At 40.0% G+C, this 14,615-nt stretch overlaps 1 protein-coding gene across 1 annotated transcript; it reads right to left on the bottom strand.

The window, feature by feature from the left end:
• Window positions 1–804: 804 nt before the first annotated feature.
• Window positions 805–1,716, bottom strand: Foxr2 (forkhead box R2). The gene has a single exon (XM_050129678.1). It carries the CDS (start codon window positions 1,714–1,716, stop codon window positions 805–807), a length of 912 nt encoding a protein of 303 aa, XP_049985635.1.
• Between the last annotated feature and the right edge of the window lie 12,899 nt (window positions 1,717–14,615).

Genomic DNA, 14,615 nt, shown 5'->3' with positions numbered 1-14,615 from the left:
AGAAGATGCAATCGATGAATGGTAGAGGGGGATATTTAAGTCTCCAGACTTTAAACACCAAGTCTAGCTCTCTTTATGCACATATACCTTCACACGGCACCCAAGGTTCCCATAACCTGGGTTTATTTTGCATTTGTCCTTTATATTTCACAGTTTACTCCAATAAACATAACATGCTCTTCTATCCTTAGCTTGTCTGCCATCGTTCCTAAGATTTTCTGTCTCTGTCCAAAGCACAGAGCAATTGCAGCTGCCGTGGAACTTTCCATCAATCTACGTCTGGATTTAATCTCTGCCCTATCTGTAGCTGCCTCTGACTACTTAACGGTGGCTAGAGATAGGCTTGGCACTAATCAAACAGGGTAGGATTACAAATAAGTGAAGGTTAGTCCGGTACAGTAAGCAGGGCACTGTTCCAGAAAGTGAGCAATTGTACTTCAAAGGCGAAAGAGGAGGATGGGGAGATGGCTCAACAGTTAAAGTGCTTGCCATGCAAGCAGGAGGAACTGCGTTCAGATCCCCAGAGCCAAACTGGGTGGGCATGAGGACCTGCTTACAATCCCAGCCTTTGGAAAGCAGAGACAAGGGATCCTAGCAAGCTGGCTAGTAAAACGAACAGTATCTATAAGTTCTAAGTTTGACTAAAAGACCCTACTTCAAAGAATAAGGTGGAAGAGCAATGGAGGAAAATTCTTGATGTCAACCTTGGGCCTCCACACACGTGCCCACACATACAAAAGCATGCATACGCACACTTACACACACACACACACATACACACACACACAAGAAAAGAAGAAAACATTAAAGTTGAAAGAGAAGGTCTATCAGTTCTGGTTGGCGCATGCACTGCTTGATGCTCTCCTTTCGAGCATAGGCCAAGACACGGGTGTCCTCCTGAAAGAAGCGGTGTCCCTCGTCAGTGAGTTTCCAGAGAAAAGCACGAGGTTTTCCATCTGTCTCCTCCTCAACCGGGGCTGGCACCTTTTCAAAGCAGGTCAGGGAACAGAGATTGTGGCGAATGGTGTTTTTCCAGCCTTCTGGTGCAGTCCGGAAATAGGGGAAATGCTGTCGAGTAAAATTGTAGATCTGTTGCACATTGAGGCCACAGGAAGGGCTGCTTTTTAATGCTAGGGCAACTAGATGGCTGTAGTTAAGAGGAGGGCGTGGCCAGGACTCCTTATCCAGGAGTGGATCAAGGTACAGTGTGTGCTTCTTGGTGTATTTGTTGGAGGACGTGCATCCCTGTTCCTCAGTCTCCTCGTCTTTGAGACCAAGGCCAGTGGATAAAACGGGCAGCCTTTGTTGCTGACAACGCTCAGTGCGGTGAAAAGACAGGGACTTTAACACCCTCTGAGTCCCTAAGCAGCTAGACTCAATCTTTGGGATTGGTGCACGTGGCAGAACTTTACGACTGGGATTTGGAACCTCTTTGCTGTTGGCGGGGTACACAACGTTGGGATTCACCCACATCCACAAGCTGGGTTCTGTGGGAGGATCATCATCATCATCATCAGGATTGGGTTTCCTCTCCTGAGGCAGGGCTGGTGGTGTTAGCAGTTGAACTTTGTATTTGACAAGACACTGCTCAGCGTAAGAGCACTGATCTGTGGTACAAGGCAGGAAAACTTCATTCCCCATGTCCCATTCCAGCATTCCGGGGACTTGACCATGGAGACTGTACCAAAATTCCCGATCTTTTAGCCTTACATCCATCTTTACTAGAGAGATAGATGGAGGAACACTTTCAAACTGTAAAGTCTCTCTGGCACTTTGGAAAGTTTTTGTTTATTTGTTTGTTGTTTTTGTTTTGGCTAGGGCACTGTTTAACACAAGATGTCTCAGCTATACTACGATCTATCAGTAGGCCTGCTCCGAGTGCTCTCACGAGGACACTGATACTTCATTGATCAGAAGTCTGGCTCAGAGAAGCCTTAGCTCTCTGGAACACGGCTCAAAACGGTAACCGAGAAGATCATTTTAGCAGAAACAACTGCTTTCCAACTTTTCCAAGTGTTTTCTCACCGTTGACCCCAAAAGGTGTCTTGATGGCTCTGTAAGATAACATGGTACATATTATTAACCCTATGTCATAGATATGGGAAATGACATTTACAGAATATTTAGAACTGCATACCTAAATAAATATAGGAGAGCTGGATCTATACTCCTTTCTTAGCCTTTTACAATACCCACGGCATGCTGATCTATCCAATGTACTACATAAAGTAAGCACAAAACTGAGTTGTAGACTATATTTGTACCTACAAGAAGGTTGCCCATTAGACTCACACTCAAGCTATTTTCTGCACTCTTCTGACTGCAGGCTTCTACTTCTCCAGCTTGCCTTCCTAGGCTATGGCTTCTAAGCTGTACTTTAAACACTGCATTAACAAAGGTTTGCTACATCATCTGAGAGCTTACCTTTCATGTAGGTTCATGTTAAGGAAATTCTCAAGAAGAAACAACAGAAAGGTGCCACTTAGCCAGTCTCAAAAAATCTATAAAGTACATGATTTCACTAAAAACATTATATAGGACTGCTACTAAACGGCATTAATTCCCTATGCTTTCGTATTTTCTGGTACTAATTTGGTCAAAAATATTGTTCACATAAGCATCTAGAATGACTTTTCTATTGCACAAATATAAGAATTAACAACAATAGCGTGAATTGACAATATTTGTTGAATTCTGTAAGTATTTTACATGACTTAACTCTATGCCAAAAATTACTCTATGAAATAAGCAATCATTCTTCCCTTATGTAGTAAAAACTTCTAAGAATAAATTACACAGCTAGATAATGGTGAAGCTGACTTTCAAAGCTATGTAGAGCTTGTGCCTTTACTCACTGTATTAATTTCTGTTGATTCTGTATCACAATATAGAACCCTACAACATAGCTATCGTTTTAGTATCATTGCTTCATAATTCATGTGTCAAAAGTACTAACCAGCTAGGATTTTCACTATATCTTTTTCCGGTGTCCGTTTGATCAAGAGCCTCTCCATAGAATGCCCTTCTCCCAAGTACCTTGGTTTAGCTAATACCTACTCATCATTTAAGTATTATTTATTGTTTGTGTGTATGAGAAGGGGGGACATTCGTGCCATTATGTCTGTAGAGGTCAGAGGCAAACTTTGTGGAGTTGATTCTCTCCTTCCACCTTTATATTTATTCCAGAAATATATCTCAAGTCATGGAGTTTGCACAGAAAGCACCTTTATCCATTAAATTGTTTTGCTGGACCCCTACTCATCTTTTAAGATTGAAGAAATATTGCTTTCACCTCCATATAAATGGATCCCTTTTACAGTAGGGCACTGGCCTGGAGAAAGCATGGGATAGAAACTGAAATACTTAGATTGTGCCAATTTCCAGACATCCTGGCAATATCTGAGTTTTTCAGCAGCCCATTGTTCTTTAAAGGCAGGCTCTACTGTTATAGAATGTCTCTTTCATCTTTCGAGAATAGAGCCCAATCCTCAGAAGTGCTCAATAAAACGAGTTCATTACTGTGTATTCTCGTGTAGGTGTGCACAGGTGTGTGTGTATGTGTGTGTGTGTGTGTGTGTGTGTGTGAGAGAGAGAGAGAGAGAGAGAGAGAGAGAGAGAGAGAGAGAGAGAGAGGAAGGGAGAGAAAGAGAGAGCACATTTGCACATGCTAGAGTATGGGAATGGAACTCAGAGGACAGTTGGCAGAAGTTAGTTCCCTCCTTCCACTGGAACTCAGGTCATTAGGCTTGGCACCAAGTGTGGTTACCTACTGGGCTACTGGGACATCTCATTAGCCTGAATTGCTGGGGTCAAAGGTGTGAGACACCACATCCAGCTCCTTTGATATTCCAAAGCATCCCTCTGCCCTGATATTGCTTCTCATCTAAAGAACTGGTAAACGAGATAGCTAATGTTGTAGGTCATGAAAAAAAATCCTTTTGCTATTACGAATCTCCTGAATTGTTTCAATAATGTAGAGGCAGTATTAAAAGAATGGAAAACCACCATCAAGGGGCTTCCATAACTAAATTTTATTTTTTGAACACATGTATTGTCATTAATTGAAACTATTTTAGTAAAAGACTGAGTATATGATGATATACTCAAAACTTATGAAAAGAACAAATATTTCAGAGTAGTTACGGTTCACTATTTTTATATAACAAAATGCATGAATATTTAAGCATATGCAAATATAGATATATACTTATTTCTGTAAGTGGCTAAGCAGGAAAGAACATAGGAAAAGCAATGAGTTAATCATAAATTATTTTGGAAAAAAACAAGTATCATATCAATGGCTGTTATGCATAAATATTTAGATTGTGTAAATTTCAAAGGTGCTCCAAAATAGAAAATGAAAATCTGTCCAGTCTTTGTTTTTAAAACCAGGCACCCAAGTTCTGGGGCTGTCATTCTGCAGGAGGTGCCTCTTTCTAATTCATACAGAAGAATCATTTATTAACCAGAAATCACACACGTGTAGAGAGGGACTCACACATAACTAAGAACTTGGAAGAATGATAAACACTGATGGATACACATAAAAATCAGGTAGAAAAAACCCAGTAGATGAAAATGTATTTTAAAGAAGAGAATAATCAAAAAAGATTCCATCCCTTATCTACAAATTTATAAAAATTATAATAAAATGCAAATAATGAATTTATAAATCTGAATAATGCTAAAAGACTAAATTCATAGTAAGAGGTCAGGATAATGGGGATTACAAGCCATGCATAAACTAAAGAATGCCTCAGGTTGGATGAAAACAAGTTGCAAAGAAACAGCTCTAAGAGATACAAATGAACTGCTGTTCTGCAAAACTCCCAACCCACTGCACACATTTCAATACCTATGAGATGAGCCCAGAAAATCAGTTTTATTGTTTTACCTTGGCAAGGCTGAGATGTGTATTTTAGGTAGTTGGGTAAAGTTAATGAAATTCAAAAGAAGTAAAATCCTGAAAAGACATCAAGATAAAATAAGTGTAACATTAAACAGAGGAGGAAAAGTACAAGTGCAGGAATAAAAACAATAAGTTAAACCCACTGTCTGTATCTTGTAGTAGACTTAAAAGGAAGTATGCAATGTATTTTTAATTGCTGTATTTGTGTAGGCTTCATATACTTCTTAAGCAGTTTAACTTGCTTCTAAAAAAGCCACATTAAATTTGTAATTACTGTTTATAACCTTTAGGATAGTCAGTTCATCAAAATTGATAACCAATGTTTAGATGGCCAAGCAAAGGTGGTTTAAAAATAGTTTAAACATCTGCTTCATGAGCTACTTGAATTTAATAAAGTTGAGCAGTAAGCAAAACACAAATAGTAATGAGTTGCCCTCGGTGTACAAACAGCATGTATAAGAATTTATTATTTTACTAGTTTTTCTTTCTAGCAATCAGATTAAAGTTCACATCCATGTACCAAAATTGGTGGTGTTTGGGGATGGCAAGATGGTTCAATTGATAAAGACACTAGCCATCATGTTCAATGGCATGAGTCTGATCACTGAGAGTCACATGATGGAAGGAGAGAATTGACTCCACGAAGTTGTCCTATGACCTCCACATATAGGCGTGATCTGAACACCCCCCATATAAACAAATAAATGCAAGAAAAGTCACAACAGAATTTTGAACACAGTATAGGTATGTTTGAAGCCATGTTTGTAAGAAACTATAGTAGGCATTGAGAATAAATTACTGTCATTTTATTCATCAACTTATCTCTGCCATGACATGCTAAGTTTCCTCATCTATGAAATAAGCATAATAAGAAACTTATCCTTTTGGGTTGTAGCGGCACACCCCTTTTATCCCAGCACTTGGGAGGCAGAGGTGGGCAGATCTGTGAGTTCAAGGCCAGGCTAGAACGAGTTCAGGACAGCCAGGGCTGCAAAAGAGAAACCCTGTCTTGAAAAACCAAAAAGAAAGAAAGAAAGAAAGAAAGAAAGAAAGAAAGAAAGAAAGAAAGAAAGAAAGAAAGAAAGAAAGAAAGAAAGAAAGAAACTCACCCCAATTAGTCACTGATATAAAATGAAATAATGTAAGTTAATTTATAATGTATATTAATACCTAATTTTAATGTTTGACATATGAAGTTCCATAAATATAAGATCTTATTTATGTTATTCTTTTGAAGAGAAGTATAGGTTCTTTAAAATATTTTTTAAATTTATTTTATTATTTATTTCTGTGTGTGTGTGTGTGTGTGTGTGTATACATGTAAGTCCACATGTGTGTAGGTGCCTTTGGAGGCTGGAAGAGGCTGTTGGAGCCTCTGGAAGTGTAGTGGCAGGTGGTTGTAAGCCTCTCTACAGGGATGCTGGGAACCAAATTTGTATCCTCTGGAAAAACAGCATGTGTTATTAACCACTGAATCATCTCTCTAGTCTGAAGTATATGCTCCTAATCATGAATGTTTCGTACATAAAACATATTGGAAGATAAGAACTGGTTATAGAGACTATATTGGGAAATATTCTTGAGAACTGGTTTTAATGTTTAATTTTAAAAGTTCTTTGAACTCTGCAATATGACTTCAAAAGTCTCAGACAAATTTTTTTTTATTTATTTTAACACTTTGAAAGTCCTAAAATTATTTCCTAACTTATTTGTAATGTCTTTTCAATTAAAAGACAGCCTGAAGGCTAATAGCTCCTTTATCTTACTACTTCTCTTCTAAATTTATGGCCTCACCTTCCTGGATAAGCAAAAGAGGTTCTATGAAACAAAACTAAAATTAAATCAAATAAAAAACTTGTCTAGATAACTATCCCGGGGCAAAGGTGACAGCATCCACTGCAAGAGTCTGTTTTATAATAGGTATTAAATGACTTGTAAGAATATAGAGTACATAGAGAAGTGTCGGGCTCTTAGGTCTCGTACATACTTCACTCCACAGCATCTGTTTTTTGTCATTTTCAAGAGCATTTTCACAGCAGCACCCATACATTAAATATCTACGTATATAGTAGCCAGTTCAACTTGACAGAGTGATCTCACATATTTTGGTAAACCCCTCATTTTTGCTTCAAACATATAAGGAAGAAAATTGCACGGAGAAAGAGATACATCACACAAGACAACAAATCTCAGAAACTTTACACAGCTGAAATCATTGACTTGCTGACCTTTTGAACACCAAGCAGGAATTAGAAGCCCAGAGTGTGGCAGTAATCCTCCCAGAATCCTCCTCCTGACATCCAGCAGTGTATTGAAAGTTCGAGTGCCAGCAGGGAGCAACCAAAACTATTTTAGGAAGAAATAGAGTATGTGTTAGATATTGTTCATTGTGGAAGAATACATGTGCAGAACAACTTGGAGAAAGACTTATTTTGGCCCCAACAAACTCCAAAACAAATCTTTGTGCCTGAGTAGCTGAACTCTGGAAATACTTACATAGGTGTGCCCTATCCTAACAATTCTCTCCTCTAAACAGTATTTCCAATGAACTAAAAATCCTTTGCATTCTTGACATGGAAATGGGTGGGGTCTGGCCAATTTCTCAGATTCCCACAAGTCATTGTTCCTATTGCTCTGATGCAAATTACTTGACTTCATTTTAATTGTCCTAAACCTTAAAGCACCCACAATCTCCTAAGCTATGGCTTCTCTTTTCTAGGCAAATACCAAGTCTGTCCAACTTTTCCAAATCTCAATGCTAGTATGCCATAAAATTTCCTCTACCGTATTAGTCCATTGCATTTTAACCCGGTCTTCCACAAAGTCTTAGGGTATAAGATAAAATGCACATAAGTTCTTTGTCAGACTGAATGCCCTCTGGTCTAATTCCCAATACAGTGCTTGTGGCTACCTAAAGCCTCCTAAACATAGTCTTCCCTGACTATATTTATATAAGCACCCTGATCTAGGAACCCACTTCTACTACCTATTATACTCAGCTTACATTGTTTTACGCTTTCTCTAGCTGGTATGACCAACTTATAAAAGTTCTCAAAAACTGATTCCAAAAGTCAGGAAGGAGAGAAGAGGGGGGTGAGGGAAACACCTCTGATTATACAATAGGAACAGAGAGTGAGAGCCCTAGCCTGGACTCCACTGCCTTTCTCCCTTCTCCAATCTTATTTCATTTTCAATGCAAGTCTATGTGATGGGATGGTACTACCTAAAAGATGAAGTCCCTGTACTAAATCGTTTATGGAAATGCTCTCATGAAATACCCAGTGTACATTACTGATCTCTTAGATGCCTTTGAATCCAATGAAGTTAACAATCAAGATTAATCATCACAAGGCGCATAAACTAAAGAGTAAAGGTATATAAGAATAAAAAATCAAGTTTTAATTAAAATTAGACTGAAAACCCCTCCCAAAATACATAAAATTTATTAATAAGAAAACTTAACAACTATACAATGCATACATTTCCAAAACCATTATACAATAAATCCATCTACTTATGATATTTGAAAATTGGATATATTAAAATGTATATACAGAAAGGAACATATACATAAATGAGAAGGAAGTCATTTAAAATGTGAGAAATCACTCAGTGAGATGGTTCAATGGGCAAGGTACCTGATCTCAATTCTGATGGCTCAAGTTCAATTCCCAAGACTCACAAGGTTGAGGAGTGATCTATCCCCACCTACACAAGCTTTGTGCCACCATTGCCTTAGCGTATCTTGTAGGCAGGACACTATTGTAGATCAAAGGGATTGTGGCTGGCTTGGTGTTTACATTTCTTGTTTGGTAGCCCTCAGAGTATTTTCCTGTACCAAAGATGCTGGAACATAGGGGTGAGGCTCTATGTGGGCACCTGCTTGACTTCTCCATGGTCAATGAGTTCTGTTGGTGTTGTCTTCAACAACGGGACCTTGCTGTCAGTTTGTGGAGAGCAACCTATAGTTTTGACAAGCTTCATTTGGCAACAAAAGATGGCCAGTTGGGACTCTGTCTCCCCCATTATTTGTCTATTTCATTTCACTCACCTTCATATATGTGTGTATTTTAGGAGGCTTCTACTACATTAGGTTTCCATACTACCCCTCAAATGGTCCTTAATTTAGTTGTCTCTTCCTGTATTCCCTCCCTCATTTCCCTCTCTGTTCCCTCTTCCCATTTTATCCTCCCATTCCAGCCCACCCCAATTCATTCATAACTGTCCCATTTGCCTTTCCTTATGAGATCCATCTGATCCCTATAGTCCCTTATTTGATACATGCCCTCTGTGGTTCTACAGATTGCAGCTTGATTACCATTGACTTAGCAGCTAATATTTGCATATAAGTGAATACATTCCATATTCTTTTTTCTGGGTCTGGGATCCTCACTCAGGGTGAGTTTTCCCTAGTTCCACCAATTTACCTGTTAATTTCATGATGTGTAAATATATCACATTTTCTTTATCAGTTCTTCTGTTGATGGCTATCTAGGTTGTTTCCAATTTCTGGCTATTATGACGACAGCAGCAATGAAAATGTTTGAACAAGTGTCTCAGTGGTAGGATTAAGCATCCTTTGGGTATATGCACAAGAGTGGTATAGTTGGACTTTGCGGTAGATTGATTACCATCTTCGCGAGGAACTACCACCCTGATTTCCATAGTGGCTTTACAAGTTTGCACAATCACCAGCAACGGAGAAGTCTTCCTCTTATTCCACAACCTTGTCAGAATGAGTTTTCACTTTTTTTATCTTAGCCATTTTAAAAGGTGTAGGGTGAAATCGCAAAGTAATTTTGATTTGCATTTCCCTGATCATGTTGAATCATGTTGAACATTTATTTTAGTGTTTCTCGGTCACTTGAATTTCTTTTTTATGAGAATTGTGTTTAGATCTGTACTCCATTTTTAAATTGGGTTGTTCCTTTTCTTGATAATTAGTGTTCTGAATTCTTTATATTTTAGATATTAGTCTTCTATCAAAAGTGTAATTGTTAAAAAAAATCCTTTTCCATTCTGTAGGCTGCCGTTTTGTCTGACTGACGGTGTCCTTTGCTGTGCAGAAGCTTTTCAGTTCCATAAAGTCCCATTTCTTAGTTGTTGACCTTAGTACTTGTGCTAATTAATGGTGGTCTGTCCAGGAGTCATCTCCTGTGCCAATGAATTCAAGGCTTTTCCACTTTCTCCTCTATCAGGTTCAGAGTAACTGGATTTATGCTAAGGTCTCTGATGCACTTGGAGCTTGGTTTTCTGTAGGGTGCTAAGTATGGATCTCTCTCTCTCTCTCTCTCTCTCTCTCTCTCTCTCTCTCTCTCTCTCTCTCTCTCTCTCGCATCACTGTACCTGCAGCTATCCAGTTTGACGAGAACCATTTGCTAAAGGTGCTTTTTCCTCCAGGGTGTGTTTCTTGCTTTTTATTTAAAAAAAATCAAGTGTCCATAGGTATGTGAATTTGTGTCTGGGTCTTCAGTTCGATTCCACTGATCGACACATCTTGTTTGTATGTGCCAATACTGTTTTTAATTGCTACAAAATGCTGTTTTTATCACTATAGCTCTGTAGTACAACTTGAAATCGGGGATGGTGGTACCTCCAGAAGTTCTTTTATTGTACAGGATTGTTTTCTTGTTGTTGTTTCCATATGAAGCTGAAGACTGTCCTTTCAGATTTGTGAAGAATTGTGTTGACATTTTGAAGGAGATTGCATTGAATTTGTAGATTGCTTTTGGTTAGGATGGTCAGTTTTACTGTATTAATTCTACTGATCCATAGGCATGAGAGAGCTGTATTAATTCTACTGATCCACAAGCATGATAGATCTTTCCATCTTCTGATATGTTTTCAATTTTCTTCTTCAATGTCTTGAAGTTTTTTTTTTATCATACAAATCTTTCACTTGCTTGATTAGAGTTACCCTAAGATATTTTATATTATTCGAGACTATTTTGGAAGGTGTTGTTTCCCTGATTTTTTTCTCTTCTGTCAATCATTTGTATATAGGAGGGTTACTGATTTTTGTGAATTAATTTTGTATTCAGCTAATTTGCTGAAAAGTATTTTCCAGTTGTAGGCATTTCCTGATGCAATTTTTAGCATCACCTATGTATGTTATCATTCATTTGCTGATAATTTGCTGAAAAGTATTTTCCAGTTGTAGGCATTTCCTGATGCAATTTTTAGCATCACCTATGTATGTTATCATATCATCCGCAAATAAAGATACTTTGACTTCTTTTTTTCCATTTGTGTCCACTTGATCTCCTTCAGTTGCCTCATTGCGCTATCTCAGACTCCTGGCTTTTAGCATCTTCATTGAAAAGCCACGTGTAATTCTAATAGGTCTGCCTTTATATGTTACTTGGTCTTTTTCCCTTGCAGATTTTAATATTCTTTGTTTTTTACATTTAATGTCTTGAGTATTATGTCTCAAGGGGACTTTCTTTTCTGGTCCAGTGTATTTGGTGTTCTGTGTGCTTCTTGTACTTTGACAGGCATTTCCTCCTTTAGGTTAGGCAAATTTTCTTCTATGGTTTAATATTTCCTGTGCTTTTGTGCTGGGAATCTTCTCCTTTCTCTATTTCTATTATTCTTGCAGTTGTTCTTTTGAGAGTGTACCAGATTTCTTGGATAGTTTGTGCCAGAAGTTTCTTAGATTCAACTTTTTTTTGTGTCTTCAAACCCTGAGAGTCTCTCTTCCATCTCTTGCATTCTCTTGGTGAGGCTTGCCTCTGAGGTTTCCGTTCAAGTGCCTAAAATTTTAATGTCCAGATGTCCCTCAGTTTATGTTTTCTTCATTGTTTCGGGTCTTGAACTGATGTTTTAGTCATTTCCTTCCACTGTTTGTGATTTCATAGATTTCTTTAAGGAATGTATCCATTTTCTCTTTAAGGACCTCTAGAATATTCATAAAGATTGTTTTAAGGTTTTTTTTCTTGTGCTTCAAGTATGCTGGAATATTCAAGGGCTGCTGTGGGAGGGTTGCTGGGCTCTAGTGGAGACACATTGCCCTGGCTGTTATTGATTTTGTTTTTATGCTGGAGTCTCAGCATCCAGGTTCGGGAAGATTGTAGTGCTGATATCTGGTCTTGTCTTTGTTGGGTGGGTGTTTTGTTCAGTTTCTGGTTCCTCTTTGGTTCTTAGAAGAGTGTGGTGGTTGTTCGTTGCCCTGTAGGAAATTTATCTGGGGTCCTGATAGGTGTGGCCATCGGGGTCGGGGGGGGGGGGTTCCAATGAACATGTGTTTCTGGGTATTGGGAGCTGACATGTAGGGATGGAGATAGGCTAGTGGAGGTAAGGGGGTCCACAGGAGGGAGAAAGGCAGAGTCGTCCACCCGGGTCTGCTTAGTCCCCTAGGAATGGGGGTAGAGAGGGAGGGGAAGTCACAACAAAAGATCAGCAGTTGCGCTGGGGGTGTGACTGGGGGGCGGTAGAGGAATGGAGGGAGAGGTGGAGATCTGCAGTCAGAACACTGGCTTCCCAGAGTAGGCTCCCAGGGAGGACCTGCAGGTGTTGGGGGCTGGGACAAAGCAATGAGGGGAGGGAGAGAGAGTAGGAGGGGAAGATCTGGGTGATCACTGGAGATGGGGGGGGGAGGGGGAAGGGAGGCTGCAGCAGGTGTTCTCCAGCAGAGCCGGGAATGAGGCTGGGGGGATTGGATGTAGAAGAGCAGAGGGAGCGGTGAGGAGCTGCGGTCAGCCCACCTGTTTCTCTGGCTGTGCGTTCCCAGGGACTGCCTGCTGGAATTAGATGCTGGGTTAAAGCAATGGGTAGAGGGAAAGAGAGAGCAGGAGGGGAAGATCTGTGGGATCCACTAGAGATGGGGGCAGAGGGGAAAAGGGGGGCTGCAGCAAGTGATCTGCTCCAGAGCTGGGGATGAGACTGGGGGATTGGATTTGGAGGAACAGAGGGAGAGGTGGAGATCTGCGGTCAGCCTACCTGCTTCCCTGCCAGGAGTGGCCTTCGGGTTCCCAGGGAATGCTTGCCCGAGTTGGGGTCTGCGATAAAGCACTGAGTCAGGCAGGGAGCTTAGGAGGGCACGGTCTGTGTCATCCAATGGAGATGGGGGCGGGGGAGGGAAGGGAGGCCGCAGCAGGTGGTTTGCTGCAGAGCTAAGGCTGAGGCTGGGGGATTGGATTTGGAGGAGAGTGGGGATAGCTGAATATCTGCAGTTAGCCTACTTGCTTCCCTGCCAGGAGTGGCCTGTGTGTGTCCAGGGAGCGTCTGTTGGAGTTGGGGGCTGGGATAAGCATTGACTGGGGGGAGGGAGGTTAGCGGGGAAGATTTGCACGATAGACTGGAGATGGGGGAGAGGGGGGAAGGGAGGCTGCAGCAGGTGTTCTGCTGAAGGGCTGGGGATGGGGGGTTGGATTTGGAGGAGCAGAGGGAGAAACAAAGATCTGCAGCTAGTTTATCCGTCTCCCTGGCATGAGGGGCCTTCGGGTTCCCAGAGAATGCCTGAAGGAGTAATATTCTGACCTCCGTATGTACAATGTGGTACATGCATGTGCACACATAAGTGTTTGTGTGTGTGCGCGCGTACGCATACAATAAATGTAACACTTTTTTCCAATAGGTAAATGAAAATGTCGTGGTCACAGAAGAGATCAATGAATGGGAAATACCAGTACTCATGGACTCAGTCAACATATAGTAGGAATCATAACAATATAAAAGCACTGTCAAGAGAAATGGAGGCTATACCGAGATTATGGAGCATCCATCTAATAGGCTCTTTAGAGGAGTGTAAGGTGAATGATGAAGAACGAATAACTGAAAAGAAAGTCCTGATAATTCTCTAGATTTAAGTAGTGACATTATTTTCATATATAAATGAGCAGCATAAAACATCTACTTACTCCTAGATGCAGTGAAAAAAGACCTCATAGCAGAAAAGAAAGAAATAGCGGGAAGGGCTTATGAGCTATCGTGGTCCTCAGAATTTTGAGAGGTCAGACACCTCCTGACATGTTATTTATCTAAAATAACCTCTCCACATTTACAGGATTATTTCAAATGAACTCATCACAATGATGAAGAAATGGGTTTTTACAATGCCTTTAGAAGCCAGACTTCAGAGGAATGTGCCTAACTAAAGAGATGACAATTTAACCTTAATCTGCTGCAGCAGCGAAACAATAGTAGACACTGGTGCTGAGGCTGTGGCAGAAGCAGACTAATTAGTTATGTTAAGACTTTAATTGTTAAAGCCAGAGTGCAGGCACAAAGCCACCAGTTTCTTTTGCAATGTAATGATGGCACTGGAGATGCTAGCTCTGTTTGATGCAAACTTGCTGTGTAATTTGGAGAACATGCAGATACCAATACTTCTTTCCGTTGAATATTTTTCCCAATAGTTCATACAGACTCTACCGAGACCTTTCTGCACTAAGATGTTTGAATACTTGACTCTACACAGAAGGTGCTGAGATCTCTGTGCAGGATGCTTACTACAAAGTACTGCCGCCTTCTTACACATTTACAATTAGAAATAATACCTATAATGCATAGAATGTACATATTCAGTTTGGTCGATTTTGAAAAACGGATGCATATATGTAAATGGCACCCAGAATAACTTTTAGATCATCTGTCTAGCCAGAGAGGATTTTCTTATTCTCTTTGTAGTCTGTGTTCACTCATTCTCGCAGTTCATTTCTAGCTTTTATTGCTATAGATTACTCGTGTCTTATGTAAAAAGAACTAT

Source organism: Alexandromys fortis, unplaced genomic scaffold (genome assembly GCF_014885135.2).
Source record: "Alexandromys fortis isolate MF-2015 unplaced genomic scaffold, M_Fortis_MF-2015_v1.1 scaffold_318, whole genome shotgun sequence".
Classification (NCBI taxonomy): Eukaryota; Metazoa; Chordata; class Mammalia; order Rodentia; family Cricetidae; genus Alexandromys; species Alexandromys fortis.
Note: the sequence above shows the minus strand (reverse complement) of the source record. Positions and strands in the feature narration are given on the sequence as shown.